We start from the raw sequence: 15,187 nt of genomic DNA on the forward strand, positions 1-15,187 counted from the left end.
CTCCGCTCAGCTAGGCTCTGCTCTGCTCAGCGGTGTGAAAAGTGCATTCATGTTTACTTCAAGGTTTTGGGATCACTATAGATGTTTGGGTGGAGGTAAGTTCATCAGTAGAGCTCAGTGCCAAAAACCACATAACAGAAGACAACAGAGATATGGGGTTATGGGATGAACCAGGGTTCCTGCTTATGTTGCATGTTGTTCATTAGCCTCTGTTTGCTATTGTACTGTAGTAACAACATTCTAGTTGTTTTGGGTTCACCAGTGGCACAGCGCCAAACAATAGCTTCGTCTTAATCTTCACAAAACGCTAGTCTTGTCCCATGAAGTTGCTTGTCTATTTCTCAGTCTGTTGGTATTGTCTGAAAAAGGTACTGTTTGTTATTCTCCCTATTATGACCTCATCGTTATGTAACGGATCAACGTGTGCATGTGTTTGACCGGGCAATTTATTTATCCAACCAATTAAAACGCTGCAGACTGTACATCTCTGTTTTGCGTCTGTAGTGATAGGTGATAACTCCATGGCGTTTTGACATGGGCAAGACTGTCTGAGGAACCTAAACTCCAGTCCCAATAACTCCCGTGTCATCAGCCGACAAACTACAGACAGCAGCACAACATCCCCAGATACGATTAGCTAACAAACTACAGACAGTAACACAACATCCCCAGATACGATTAGCTAACAAACTACAGACAGCAACACAACATCCCCAGATACAGTCAGCTGACAAACTACAGACAGCAACACAACATCCCCAGATACGATTAGCTGACAAACTACAGACAGCAACACAACATCCCCAGATACAGTCAGCTGACAAACTACAGACAGCAACACAACATCCCCAGATACGGTTAGCTGACAAACTACATACTACAGACACATCAACATCATACCCAGAAGCCCTCAGCACACCAACCCCAATCAACCAGGACATGGCTCTCTGAAGATCTAACTGTTTTGTAAATATTCAGATTACACCCCCAGCACTGACTCACCCTTGGAATCCATAGTTGACCTCTTCCACCCTCTGTGTGGGACATCCCATGAAGAAGAGGGGGATGAGGAGGAGGACAGAGATGGACAGCATGGCGACAGAGAAACGAGGGATGGCCTTAAGAGAGAGACCCATCCTCTTCATGATGACCCCACCCACCAGCATCCCCACGGCAACCGAAGGAAGGTTCACCGCACCTGAGGACGACGCGACAGAGTGATTAGAAAAACTAGGATAAAATAACCGGCGCTAAGATAAAATAACCGGCGCTAAGATAAAATAACCGGCGCTAAGATAAAATACCCGGCGCTAAGATAAAATAACTGGCGCTAAGATAAAATACCCGGCGCTAAGATAAAATACCCGGCGCTAAGATAAAATAACCGGCGCTAAGATAAATAACCAGAGCTAAGATAAAATAACCAGAGCTAAGATAAAATAAGATAAGGATAAGATTATTGTCCCAGAGTGGAAATGTTTCTTGGAAATGCAAGTGCTGCTGCTCCCTCAACAAATACACATACAGCAAAATAGATAATGCGAGTAGAATAAAAAATATGCCAGAATAGATAAGACGCCAGTAGACTAGATTAGACAGAATAGATAATATGACAGTTGAATGAATAATGCCAGTAGAATAAACAATAGGCCAGTAGAATAGATAATAAGACAGTAGAATAGATAATAAGACAGTAGAATAGATAATAAGACAGTATAATTGTCATGTATTGTCATGTTGTGTCTTTCTGTCCTTTCCTTTCACCCTGTCTCCCTCTGCTGGTCGTATTAGGTTACCTTTTCTCCCCCGCTTTCCCCCAGCTGTTCCTTGTCTCCTCTTGACTACCTCGTCACCCCTTCTCCCACCTGTTCCCCTTTTCCCTCTGATTAGTCCCCTTTATCTCTCTCTGTTTTTGTTCCTGTCCTTGTTGGATTCTTGTTTGTTGTGTTTCATGCCTGAGCCAGACTATCGTCATGTTTGCTGTAACCTTGTCCTGTCCTGTCGGAATCTGCCGGTCTATCTGAGCCTACCTATGTTTGGTTATTAAAGAAGCTCTGTTTAAGTTAGTTCGCTTTTGGGTCCTCATTCACTCACCGTAACAATAATAGATAATAAGACAGTAGAATAGATAATAAGACAGTAGAATAAACAATATGCCAGTAGAATAGATAACAAGACAGTAGAATAGATAATAAGACAGTAGAATAGATAATAAGACAGTAGAATAGATAATAAGACAGTAGAATAGATAATAAGACAGTAGAATAGATAATAAGACAGTAGAATAGATAATAAGACAGTAGAATAGATAATAAGACAGTAGAATAGATAATAAGACAGTAGAATAGATAGATAATAAATAGATACAAACAAACAAACAATGTATACGAAATGCTTCAGTCTGGTTTTAGACCCCATCATAGCACTGAGACGGCACTTGTGAAGGTGGTAAATGACCTTTTAATGGCGTCAGACCGAGGCTCTGCAGCTGTCCTCGCGCTCCTAGACCTTAGTGCTGCTTTGGATTCCATTGATCATCACATTCTTTTGGAGAGATTGAAAACTCAAATTGATCTACAAGGACAAGTTCTGGCCTGGTTTAGATCTTATCTGTCGGGAAGATATCAGTTTGTCCTCTGACAAATCAACTGTCAATTTTGGTGTTCCTCAAGGTTCTGTTTTAGGACCACTATTGATTTCAATATATATTTTACCTCTTGGCAATGTCATTCGGAAACATAATCTTAACTTTCACTGCTATGCGGATGACACACAGCTGTAAATTTCGATGAAACATGGTGAAGCCCCAAAATTGCCCTCGCTGGCCTGTGTTTCAGACATAAGGAAGTGGATGGCTGCAAATGTTCTACTTTTAAACTCGGACAAAACAGAGATGCTTGTTCTAGGTCCCAAGGAACAAAGAGATCTTCTGTTGAATCTGACAATTAATCTTGATGGTTGTACAGTCGTCTCAAATAAAACTGTGAAGAACCTCGGCGTTACTCTGGACCCTGATCTCTCTCTTGACGAACATATCAAGACAGTTTCAAGGACAGCTTTTTTCCATCTACGTAACACTGCAAAAATCAGAAACCTTCTGTCCAAAAATTATGCAGAAAAATTAATCCATGCTTTTGTCACTTCTAGGTTAGACTACTGCAATGCTCTACTTTCCGGCTACCCGGATAAAGCACTAAAAAAACTTCAGTTAGTGCTAAACACGGCTGCCAAAATCCTGACTAGAACCAAAAAAATGGGATCATATTACTCCAGTGCTAGCCTCCCTACACTGGCTTCCTGTTAAGGCCAGGGCTGATTTCAAGGTTTTACTGTTAACCTACAAAGCATTACATGGGCTTGCTCCTACCTATCTTTCCCGATTTGATCCTGCCATACATACCTACACATAAGCTACGGTCACAAGACGCTGTCCCTAGAATTTCAAAGCAAACAGCTGGAGGCAGGGATTTCTCCTATAGAGCTCCATTTTTATGGAATGGTCTGCCTATCCATGTGAGAGACGTAGACGTGGTCTAGACCTTTAAGTCTTTACTGAAGACTCTAACCCTGTTACAGGGGCTGAGTCACTGGCTTACTGGTGCTCTTCCATGCCGTCCCTGGGAGGGGTGCGTCACTTGAGTGGGTTGAGTCACTGACGTGGTCTTCCTGTCTGGGTTGGGTTGGCGCCCCCCCCCAGTCCGGGGGTATCGTCGTACGGGACCACAGTGTCTCCCGACCCCTCCTGTCTCAGCCTCCAGTATTTATGCTGCAGTAGTTTATGTGGCGGGGGGCTAGGGTCAGTTTGTTATATCTGGAGTATTTCTCCTGTCTTATCCGGTGTCCTGTGTGAATTTAAGTATGCTAACTAACTAACTACTGTAACTCTCTCTGAGGACCTGAGCCCTAGGACCATGCCTCAGGACTACCTGGCATGATGACTCCTTGCTGTCCCCAGTCCACCTGGCCGTGCTGCTGCTCCAGTTTCAACTGTTCTGCCTGCAGCTATGGAATCTTGACCTGTTCACCGGACATGCTACCTGTCCCAGACCTGCTGTTTTCAACTCTCTAGAGACAGCAGGAGCAGTAGAGATACTCTGAATGATCGGCTATGAAAAGCCAACTGACATTTACTCCTGAGGTGCTGACCTGTTGCGCCCTCGACATCCACTGTGATTATTATTATTTGACCATGCTGGTCACCTATGAACATTTGAACATCTTGGCCATGTTCTGTTATAATCTCCACCCGGCACAGCCAGAAGAGGACTGGCCACCCCTCATAGCCTGGTTCCTCTCTAGGTTTCTTCCTAGGTTCCTGCCTTTCTATGGAGTTTTTCCTAGCCACCGTACTTCTACACCTGCATTGCTTGCTGTTTGGGGTTTTAGACTGGGTTTCTGTACAGCACTTTGAGATATCAGCTGATGTAAAAAGGGCTTTATAAATCAATTTGATTTGTGAAGGTGCCAATAGAATAGATAAGACAGAATAGATAATATGCCAGTAGGAAAGATAATGACAGTAGAATAGATAAGAGAATAGATAATGACAGTAGAATAGATAAGATGCCAGTAGAATAGATAATATGCCAGTAGAATAGATAGACAGTAGAATAGATGAGACATAATAGATAAGATACCAGTAGAATAGATAATATGCCAGTAGAATATATAAGACAGAATAGATCATATGCCAGTAGAATAGATAAGACAGAACAGATAAGATGCCAGTAGAACAGATAAGACAGAATAGATCATATGCCAGTAGAATAGATAAGACAGAACAGATAAGATGCCAGTAAAATAAATAAGACAGAACAGATAAGATGCCAGTAGAATAGATAAGACAGAATAGATAAGATGCCAGTAGAATAGACAAGACAGAATAGATAAGATGCCAGTAGAACAGATAAGATGCCAGTAGAATAGATACGATGCCAGTAGAATAGATAAGACAGAATAGATAATATGCCAGTAGAACAGATAATATGCCAGTAGAATAGATAAGATGCAAGTAGAATAGATAAGACAGAATAGATACGATGCAAGTAGAATAGAAAAGACAGAATATATAATATGCCAGTAGAATAGATAAGATGCCAGTAGAACAGATGTGATGCCAGTAGAATAGATAAGACAGAATAGATAATATGCCAGTAGAAGAGATAAGACAGAATAGATAATATGCCAGTAGAATAGATAATATGCCAGTAGAATAGATAGACAGTAGAATAGATAAGACAGAATAGACAATATGCCAGTAGAATAGATAATATGCCAGTAGAATAGATAGACAGTAGAATAGATAAGACAGAATAGATAATATGCCAGCAGAATAGATAATATGCCAGTAGAATAGATAAGACAGAATAGATAATATGCCAGTAGAACAGATGAGACAGAATATATAATATGCCAGTAGAATAGATAAGACAGAATATATAATATGCCAGTAGAATAGATAAGACAGAATAGATAATATGCCAGTAGAACAGATGAGACAGAATATATAATATGCCAGTAGAATAGATAAGACAGAATATATAATATGCCAGTAGAATAGATAAGACAGAATATATAATATGCCAGTAGAATAGATAAGACAGAATAGATAAGATGCCAGTAGAATAGATAAGACAGAATAGATAAGATGTCAGTAGAATAGATAATATGCCAGTAGAATATATAAGACAGAATAGATAAGATGCCAGTAGAATAGATAAGACAGAATAGATAAGATGTCAGTAGAATAGATAATATGCCAGTAGAATAGATAGACAGTAGAATAGATAGACAGTAGAATAGATAATATGCCAGTAGAATAGATAGACAGTATAATAGATAAGACAGAATAGATAATATGCCAGTAGAATAGATAATATGCCAGTAGAATATATAAGACAGAATAGATAAGATGTCAGTAGAATAGATAGACAGTAGAATAGATAAGACAGAATAGATAATATGCCAGTAGAATAGATAATATGCCAGTAGAATAGATAGACAGTAGAACAGATAAGACAGAATAGATAATATGCCAGTAGAATAGATAATATGCCAGTAGAATAGATAAGACAGAATAGATAAGATGTCAGTAGAATAGATAGACAGTAGAATAGATAAGACAGAATAGATAATATGCCAGTAGAATAGATAATATGTCAGTAGAATAGATAGACAGTAGAACAGATAAGACAGAATAGATAATATGCCAGTAGAATATATAAGACAGAATAGATAATATGCCAGTAGAATAGATAAGACAGAATAGATAATATGCCAGTAGAATATATAAGACAGAATAGATAATATGCCAGTAGAATAGATAGACAGTAGAACAGATAAGACAGAATAGATAATATGCCAGTAGAATAGATAATATGCCAGTAGAATAGATAAGACAGAATAGATAATATGCCAGTAGAAGAGATAAGACAGAATAGATAATATGCCAGTAGAATAGATAATATGCCAGTAGAATAGATAGACAGTAGAATAGATAAGACAGAATAGATAATATGCCAGTAGAATAGATAATATGCCAGTAGAATAGATAGACAGTAGAATAGATAAGACAGAATAGATAATATGCCAGCAGAATAGATAATATGCCAGTAGAATATATAAGACAGAATAGATAATATGCCAGTAGAACAGAGAAGACAGAATAGATAATATGCCAGTAGAACAGAGAAGACAGAATAGATAATATGCCAGTAGAATAGATAATATGCCAGTAGAATATATAAGACAGAATAGAAAATATGCCAGTAGAACAGAGAAGACAGAATAGATAATATGCCAGTAGAACAGAGAAGACAGAATAGATAATATGCCAGTAGAATAGATAATATGCCAATAGAATATATAAGACAGAATAGATAATATGCCAGTAGAATAGATAGACAGTAGAATAGATAAGACAGAATAGATAATATGCCAGTAGAACAGATAAGACAGAATAGATAATATGCCAGTAGAATAGATAAGACAGAATATATAATATGCCAGTAGAATAGATAAGACAGAATATATAATATGCCAGTAGAATAGATAAGACAGAATAGATAATATGCCAGTAGAATAGATACGACAGAATATATAATATGCCAGTAGAATAGATAAGACAGAATAGATAATATGCCAGTAGAATAGATAAGACAGAATATATAACATGCCAGTAGAATAGATAAGACAGAATATATAATATGCCAGTAGAATAGATAAGACAGAATATATAATATGCCAGTAGAATAGATAAGACAGAATAGATAATATGCCAGTAGAACAGATGAGACAGAATATATAATATGCCAGTAGAATAGATAAGACAGAATATATAATATGCCAGTAGAATAGATAAGACAGAATAGATAATATGCCAGTAGAACAGATGAGACAGAATATATAATATGCCAGTAGAATAGATAAGACAGAATATATAATATGCCAGTAGAATAGATAAGACAGAATAGATAAGATGCCAGTAGAATAGATAATATGCCAGTAGAATATATAAGACAGAATAGATAATATGCCAGTAGAACAGATATGATGCCAGTAGAATAGATAAGACAGAATAGATAATATGCCAGTAGAATAGATAATATGCCAGTAGAACAGATGAGACAGAATAGATAATATGACAGTAGAATATATAAGACAGAATAGATAATATGCCAGTAGAACAGAGAAGACAGAATAGATAATATGCCAGTAGAACAGAGAAGACAGAATAGATAATATGCCAGTAGAATAGATAATATGCCAATAGAATATATAAGACAGAATAGATAATATGCCAGTAGAATAGATAGACAGTAGAATAGATAAGACAGAATAGATAATATGCCAGTAGAACAGATAAGACAGAATAGATAATATGCCAGTAGAATAGATAAGACAGAATATATAATATGCCAGTAGAATAGATAAGACAGAATATATAATATGCCAGTAGAATAGATAAGACAGAATAGATAATATGCCAGTAGAATAGATACGACAGAATATATAATATGCCAGTAGAATAGATAAGACAGAATAGATAATATGCCAGTAGAATAGATAAGACAGAATATATAACATGCCAGTAGAATAGATAAGACAGAATATATAATATGCCAGTAGAATAGATAAGACAGAATATATAATATGCCAGTAGAATAGATAAGACAGAATAGATAATATGCCAGTAGAACAGATGAGACAGAATATATAATATGCCAGTAGAATAGATAAGACAGAATATATAATATGCCAGTAGAATAGATAAGACAGAATAGATAATATGCCAGTAGAACAGATGAGACAGAATATATAATATGCCAGTAGAATAGATAAGACAGAATATATAATATGCCAGTAGAATAGATAAGACAGAATAGATAAGATGCCAGTAGAATAGATAATATGCCAGTAGAATATATAAGACAGAATAGATAATATGCCAGTAGAACAGATATGATGCCAGTAGAATAGATAAGACAGAATAGATAATATGCCAGTAGAAGAGATAAGACGGAATAGATAATATGCCAGCAGAATAGATAATATGCCAGTAGAATATATAAGACAGAATAGATAATATGCCAGTAGAACAGATAAGACAGAATAGATAATATGCCAGTAGAAGAGACAAGACAGAATAGATAATATGCCAGTAGAAGAGATAAGACAGAATAGATAAGATGCCAGTAGAATATATAAGACAGAATAGATAATATGCCAGTAGAACAGATAAGACAGAATAGATAATATGCCAGTAGAACAGATGAGACAGAATAGATAATATGCCAGTAGAATATATAAGACAGAATAGATAATATGCCAGTAGAATAGATAAGACAGAACAGATAAGATGCCAGTAAAATAGATAAGACAGAACAGATAAGATGCCAGTAGAATAGATAAGACAGAATAGATAAGATGCCAGTAGAATAGACAAGACAGAATAGATAAGATGCCAGTAGAACAGATAAGATGCCAGTAGAATAGATACGATGCCAGTAGAATAGATAAGACAGAATAGATAATATGCCAGTAGAACAGATAATATGCCAGTAAAATAGATAAGATGCAAGTAGAATAGATAAGACAGAATAGATACGATGCAAGTAGAATAGATAAGACAGAATATATAATATGCCAGTAGAATAGATAAGACAGAATATATAATATGCCAGTAGAATAGATAAGACAGAATAGATAATATGCCAGTAGAATAGATACGACAGAATATATAATATGCCAGTAGAATAGATAAGACAGAATAGATAATATGCCAGTAGAATAGATAAGACAGAATATATAACATGCCAGTAGAATAGATAAGACAGAATATATAATATGCCAGTAGAATAGATAAGACAGAATATATAATATGCCAGTAGAATAGATAAGACAGAATAGATAATATGCCAGTAGAACAGATGAGACAGAATATATAATATGCCAGTAGAATAGATAAGACAGAATATATAATATGCCAGTAGAATAGATAAGACAGAATAGATAATATGCCAGTAGAACAGATGAGACAGAATATATAATATGCCAGTAGAATAGATAAGACAGAATATATAATATGCCAGTAGAATAGATAAGACAGAATAGATAAGATGCCAGTAGAATAGATAATATGCCAGTAGAATATATAAGACAGAATAGATAATATGCCAGTAGAACAGATATGATGCCAGTAGAATAGATAAGACAGAATAGATAATATGCCAGTAGAAGAGATAAGACGGAATAGATAATATGCCAGCAGAATAGATAATATGCCAGTAGAATATATAAGACAGAATAGATAATATGCCAGTAGAACAGATAAGACAGAATAGATAATATGCCAGTAGAAGAGACAAGACAGAATAGATAATATGCCAGTAGAAGAGATAAGACAGAATAGATAAGATGCCAGTAGAATATATAAGACAGAATAGATAATATGCCAGTAGAACAGATAAGACAGAATAGATAATATGCCCGTAGAACAGATGAGACAGAATAGATAATATGCCAGTAGAATATATAAGACAGAATAGATAATATGCCAGTAGAATAGATAAGACAGAACAGATAAGATGCCAGTAAAATAGATAAGACAGAACAGATAAGATGCCAGTAGAATAGATAAGACAGAATAGATAAGATGCCAGTAGAATAGACAAGACAGAATAGATAAGATGCCAGTAGAACAGATAAGATGCCAGTAGAATAGATACGATGCCAGTAGAATAGATAAGACAGAATAGATAATATGCCAGTAGAACAGATAATATGCCAGTAAAATAGATAAGATGCAAGTAGAATAGATAAGACAGAATAGATACGATGCAAGTAGAATAGAAAAGACAGAATATATAATATGCCAGTAGAATAGATAAGATGCCAGTAGAACAGATATGATGCCAGTAGAATAGATAAGACAGAATAGATAATATGCCAGTAGAATAGATAATATGCCAGTAGAATAGATAGACAGTAGAATAGATAAGACAGAATAGATAATATGCCAGTAGAATAGATAATATGCCAGTAGAATAGATAGACAGTAGAATAGATAAGACAGAATAGATAATATGCCAGTAGAATAGATAACATGCCAGTAGAATATATAAGACAGAATAGATCATATGCCAGTAGAATATATAATATGCCAGTAGAATAGATAGACAGTAGAATAGATAAGACAGAATAGATAATATGCCAGTAGAATAGATAATATGCCAGTAGAAGAGATAAGACAGAATAGATAATATGCCAGTAGAATAGATAATATGCCAGTAGAATAGATAGACAGTAGAATAGATAAGACAGAATAGATAATATGCCAGTAGAATAGATAATATGCCAGTAGAATATATAAGACAGAATAGATAAGATGTCAGTAGAATAGATAGACAGTAGAATAGATAAGACAGAATAGATAATATGCCAGTAGAATAGATAATATGCCAGTAGAATAGATAGACAGTAGAATATATAAGACAGAATAGATAAGATGTCAGTAGAATAGATAGACAGTAGAATATATAAGACAGAATAGATAATATGCCAGTAGAATAGATAGACAGTAGAATAGATAAGACAGAATAGATAATATGCCAGTAGAATAGATAATATGCCAGTAGAATAGATAAGACAGAATAGATAATATGCCAGTAGAATAGATAATATGCCAGTAGAATATATAAGACAGAATAGATAAGATGTCAGTAGAATAGATAGACAGTAGAATATATAAGACAGAATAGATAATATGCCAGTAGAATAGATAGACAGTAGAATAGATAAGACAGAATAGATAATATGCCAGTAGAATAGATAATATGCCAGTAGAATAGATAAGACAGAATAGATAATATGCCAGTAGAATAGATAATATGCCAGTAGAATATATAAGACAGAATAGATAATATGCCAGTAGAATAGATAATATGCCAGTAGAATATATAAGACAGAATAGATAATATGCCAGTAGAATATATAAGACAGAATAGATAATATGCCAGTAGAATAGATAAGACAGAATAGATAAGATGTCAGTAGAATAGATAGACAGTAGAATAGATAAGACAGAATAGATAATATGCCAGTAGAATAGATAATATGCCAGTAGAATAGATAGACAGTAGAACAGATAAGACAGAATAGATAATATGCCAGTAGAATAGATAATATGCCAGTAGAATATATAAGACAGAATATATAATATGCCAGTAGAATAGATAAGACAGAATAGATAATATGCCAGTAGAATAGATAATATGCCAGTAGAATAGATAAGACAGAATAGATAATATGCCAGTAGAACAGATAAGACAGAATAGATAATATGCCAGTAGAATAGATAATATGCCAGTAGAATAGATAGACAGTAGAATAGATAAGACAGAATAGATAATATGCCAGTAGAATAGATAATATGCCAGTAGAATAGATAGACAGTAGAATAGATAAGAAAGAATAGATAATATGCCAGTAGAATAGATAATATGCCAGTAGAATATATAAGACAGAATAGATCAATAGCCAGTAGAACAGAGAAGACAGAATAGATAATATGCCAGTAGAACAGAGAAGACAGAATAGATAATATGCCAGTAGAATAGATAATATGCCAGTAGAATATATAAGACAGAATAGATAATATGCCAGTAGAACAGATGAGACAGAATAGATAATATGACAGTAGAATATATAAGACAGAATAGATAATATGCCAGTAGAACAGAGAAGACAGAATAGATAATATGCCAGTAGAACAGAGAAGACAGAATAGATAATATGCCAGTAGAATAGATAATATGCCAATAGAATATATAAGACAGAATAGATAATATGCCAGTAGAATAGATAGACAGTAGAATAGATAAGACAGAATAGACAATATGCCAGTAGAACAGATAAGACAGAATAGATAATATGCCAGTAGAATAGATAAGACAGAATATATAATATGCCAGTAGAATAGATAAGACAGAATATATAATATGCCAGTAGAATAGATAAGACAGAATAGATAAGATGCCAGTAGAATAGATAAGACAGAATATATAAAATGCCAGTAGAATAGATAAGACAGAATAGATAACATGCCAGTAGAATAGATAAGACAGAATATATAACATGCCAGTAGAATAGATAAGACAGAATATATAATATGCCAGTAGAATAGATAAGACAGAATATATAATATGCCAGTAGAATAGATAAGACAGAATAGATAATATGCCAGTAGAACAGATGAGACAGAATATATAATATGCCAGTAGAATAGATAAGACAGAATATATAATATGCCAGTAGAATAGATAAGACAGAATAGATAATATGCCAGTAGAACAGATGAGACAGAATATATAATATGCCAGTAGAATAGATAAGACAGAATATATAATATGCCAGTAGAATAGATAAGACAGAATAGATAAGATGCCAGTAGAATAGATAATATGCCAGTAGAATATATAAGACAGAATAGATAATATGCCAGTAGAACAGATATGATGCCAGTAGAATAGATAAGACAGAATAGATAATATGCCAGTAGAACAGATATGATGCCAGTAGAATAGATAAGACAGAATAGATAATATGCCAGCAGAATAGATAATATGCCAGTAGAATATATAAGACAGAATAGATAATATGCCAGTAGAACAGATAAGACAGAATAGATAATATGCAAGTAGAAGAGATAAGACAGAATAGATAATATGCCAGTAGAAGAGATAAGACAGAATAGATAAGATGTCAGTAGAATAGATAAGATGCCAGTAGAATATATAAGACAGAATAGATAATATGCCAGTAGAACAGATAAGACAGAATAGATAATATGCCAGTAGAACAGATGAGACAGAATAGATAATATGCCAGTAGAATATATAAGACAGAATAGATAATATGCCAGTAGAACAGATTAGACAGAATAGATAATATGCCAGTAGAACAGATAAGACAGAATAGATAATATGCCAGTAGAATATATAAGACAGAATAGATAATATGCCAGTAGAATATATAAGACAGAATAGATAATATGCCAGTAGAACAGATAAGACAGAATAGATAATATGCCAGTAGAACAGATGAGACAGAATAGATAATATGCCAGTAGAATATATAAGACAGAATAGATAATATGCCAGTAGAACAGATTAGACAGAATAGATAATATGCCAGTAGAACAGATAAGACAGAATAGATAATATGCCAGTAGAACAGATGAGACAGAATATATAATATGCCAGTAGAATAGATAAGACAGAATATATAATATGCCAGTAGAATAGATAAGACAGAATAGATAAGATGCCAGTAGAATAGATAAGACAGAATAGATAAGATGTCAGTAGAATAGATAAGACAGAATAGATAAGATGCCAGTAGAACAGATAAGACAGAATAGATAATATGCCAGTAGAACAGATGAGACAGAATATATAATATGCCAGTAGAATAGATAAGACAGAATAGATAAGATGCCAGTAGAATAGATAAGACAGAATAGATAAGATGTCAGTAGAATAGATAAGATGCCAGTAGAACAGATGAGACAGAATATATAATATGCCAGTAGAATAGATAATACAGAATAGATAAGATGCCAGTAGAATAGATAAGACAGAATAGATAAGATGTCAGTAGAATAGATAAGATGCCAGTAGAATAGATAAGACAGAATAGATAAGATGTCAGTAGAATAGATAATATGCCAGTAGAACAGATGAGACAGAATATATAATATGCCAGTAGAATAGATAAGACAGAATAGATAAGATGCCAGTAGAATAGATAAGACAGAATAGATAAGATGTCAGTAGAATATATAAGATGCCAGTAGAACAGATGAGACAGAATATATAATATGCCAGTAGAATAGATAAGACAGAATAGATAAGATGCCAGTAGAATAGATAAGACAGAATAGATAAGATGTCAGTAGAATAGATAAGATGCCAGTAGAATAGATAAGACAGAATAGATAAGATGTCAGTAGAATAGATAAGATGCCAGTAGAATAGATAAGACAGAATAGATAAGATGCCAGTAGAATAGATAAGATGCCAGTAGAATAGATAAGACAGAATAGATAAGATGCCAGTAGAATAGATAAGACAGAATAGATAAGATGTCAGTAGAATAGATAAGATGCCAGTAGAATAGATAAGACAGAATAGATAAGATGCCAGTAGAATAGATAAGACAGAATAGATAAGATGCCAGTAGAATAGATAAGACAGAATAGATAAGATGTCAGTAGAATAGATAAGATGCCAGTAGAACAGATAAGATGTCAGTAGAATAGAAAAGGACAGAGCCCTCCAAAAGCAATTTTTTTAGAACTTTTTTCTCAGAACTTCTCTTCTGTGAAAATCTGTTATTTTCTGACCGATTCAGTACTGTACATCGGCTGTGGTTCCACCCATGTGAACAGTGTGAAAAACAACAGCCTCAAATGAGCACACACTTTGCATTCTTCGCTTAGGGAGCTGAACATGCCCAGACTAACAGCTCCTTCACTCACTGTCAGAAATTCGTACCAGGAGCATTGAAATCTCGACTTGCAAGCTTTTTTTTGGGGGGGGGGGGGTGGGCAGAGCCCCCGGATTCTCATCAGAGGAGTCTGCCACACAGGTCAATGATCATTCCAAACGCTTCAGGGGGGGCACAAATC

At 34.7% G+C, this 15,187-nt stretch overlaps 1 protein-coding gene across 1 annotated transcript in view; it reads right to left on the reverse strand.

Moving 5' to 3' along the window:
- Positions 1-15,187, reverse strand: part of LOC110524598 (solute carrier organic anion transporter family member 2A1) — a 69,332-nt gene that overhangs the window by 10,319 nt on the left and 43,826 nt on the right. The window contains exon 8 of the mRNA XM_090233748.1: positions 1,003-1,198. Coding sequence (XP_090089874.1) covers positions 1,003-1,198 — 196 coding nt within the window. The remainder of the gene's footprint in view (positions 1-1,002; positions 1,199-15,187) is intronic.

The sequence above is a fragment of the Oncorhynchus mykiss genome, chromosome 1, assembly GCF_057628025.1.
Source record: "Oncorhynchus mykiss isolate SJ-2025 chromosome 1, ASM5762802v1, whole genome shotgun sequence".
Lineage (NCBI taxonomy): Eukaryota > Metazoa > Chordata > Actinopteri > Salmoniformes > Salmonidae > Oncorhynchus > Oncorhynchus mykiss.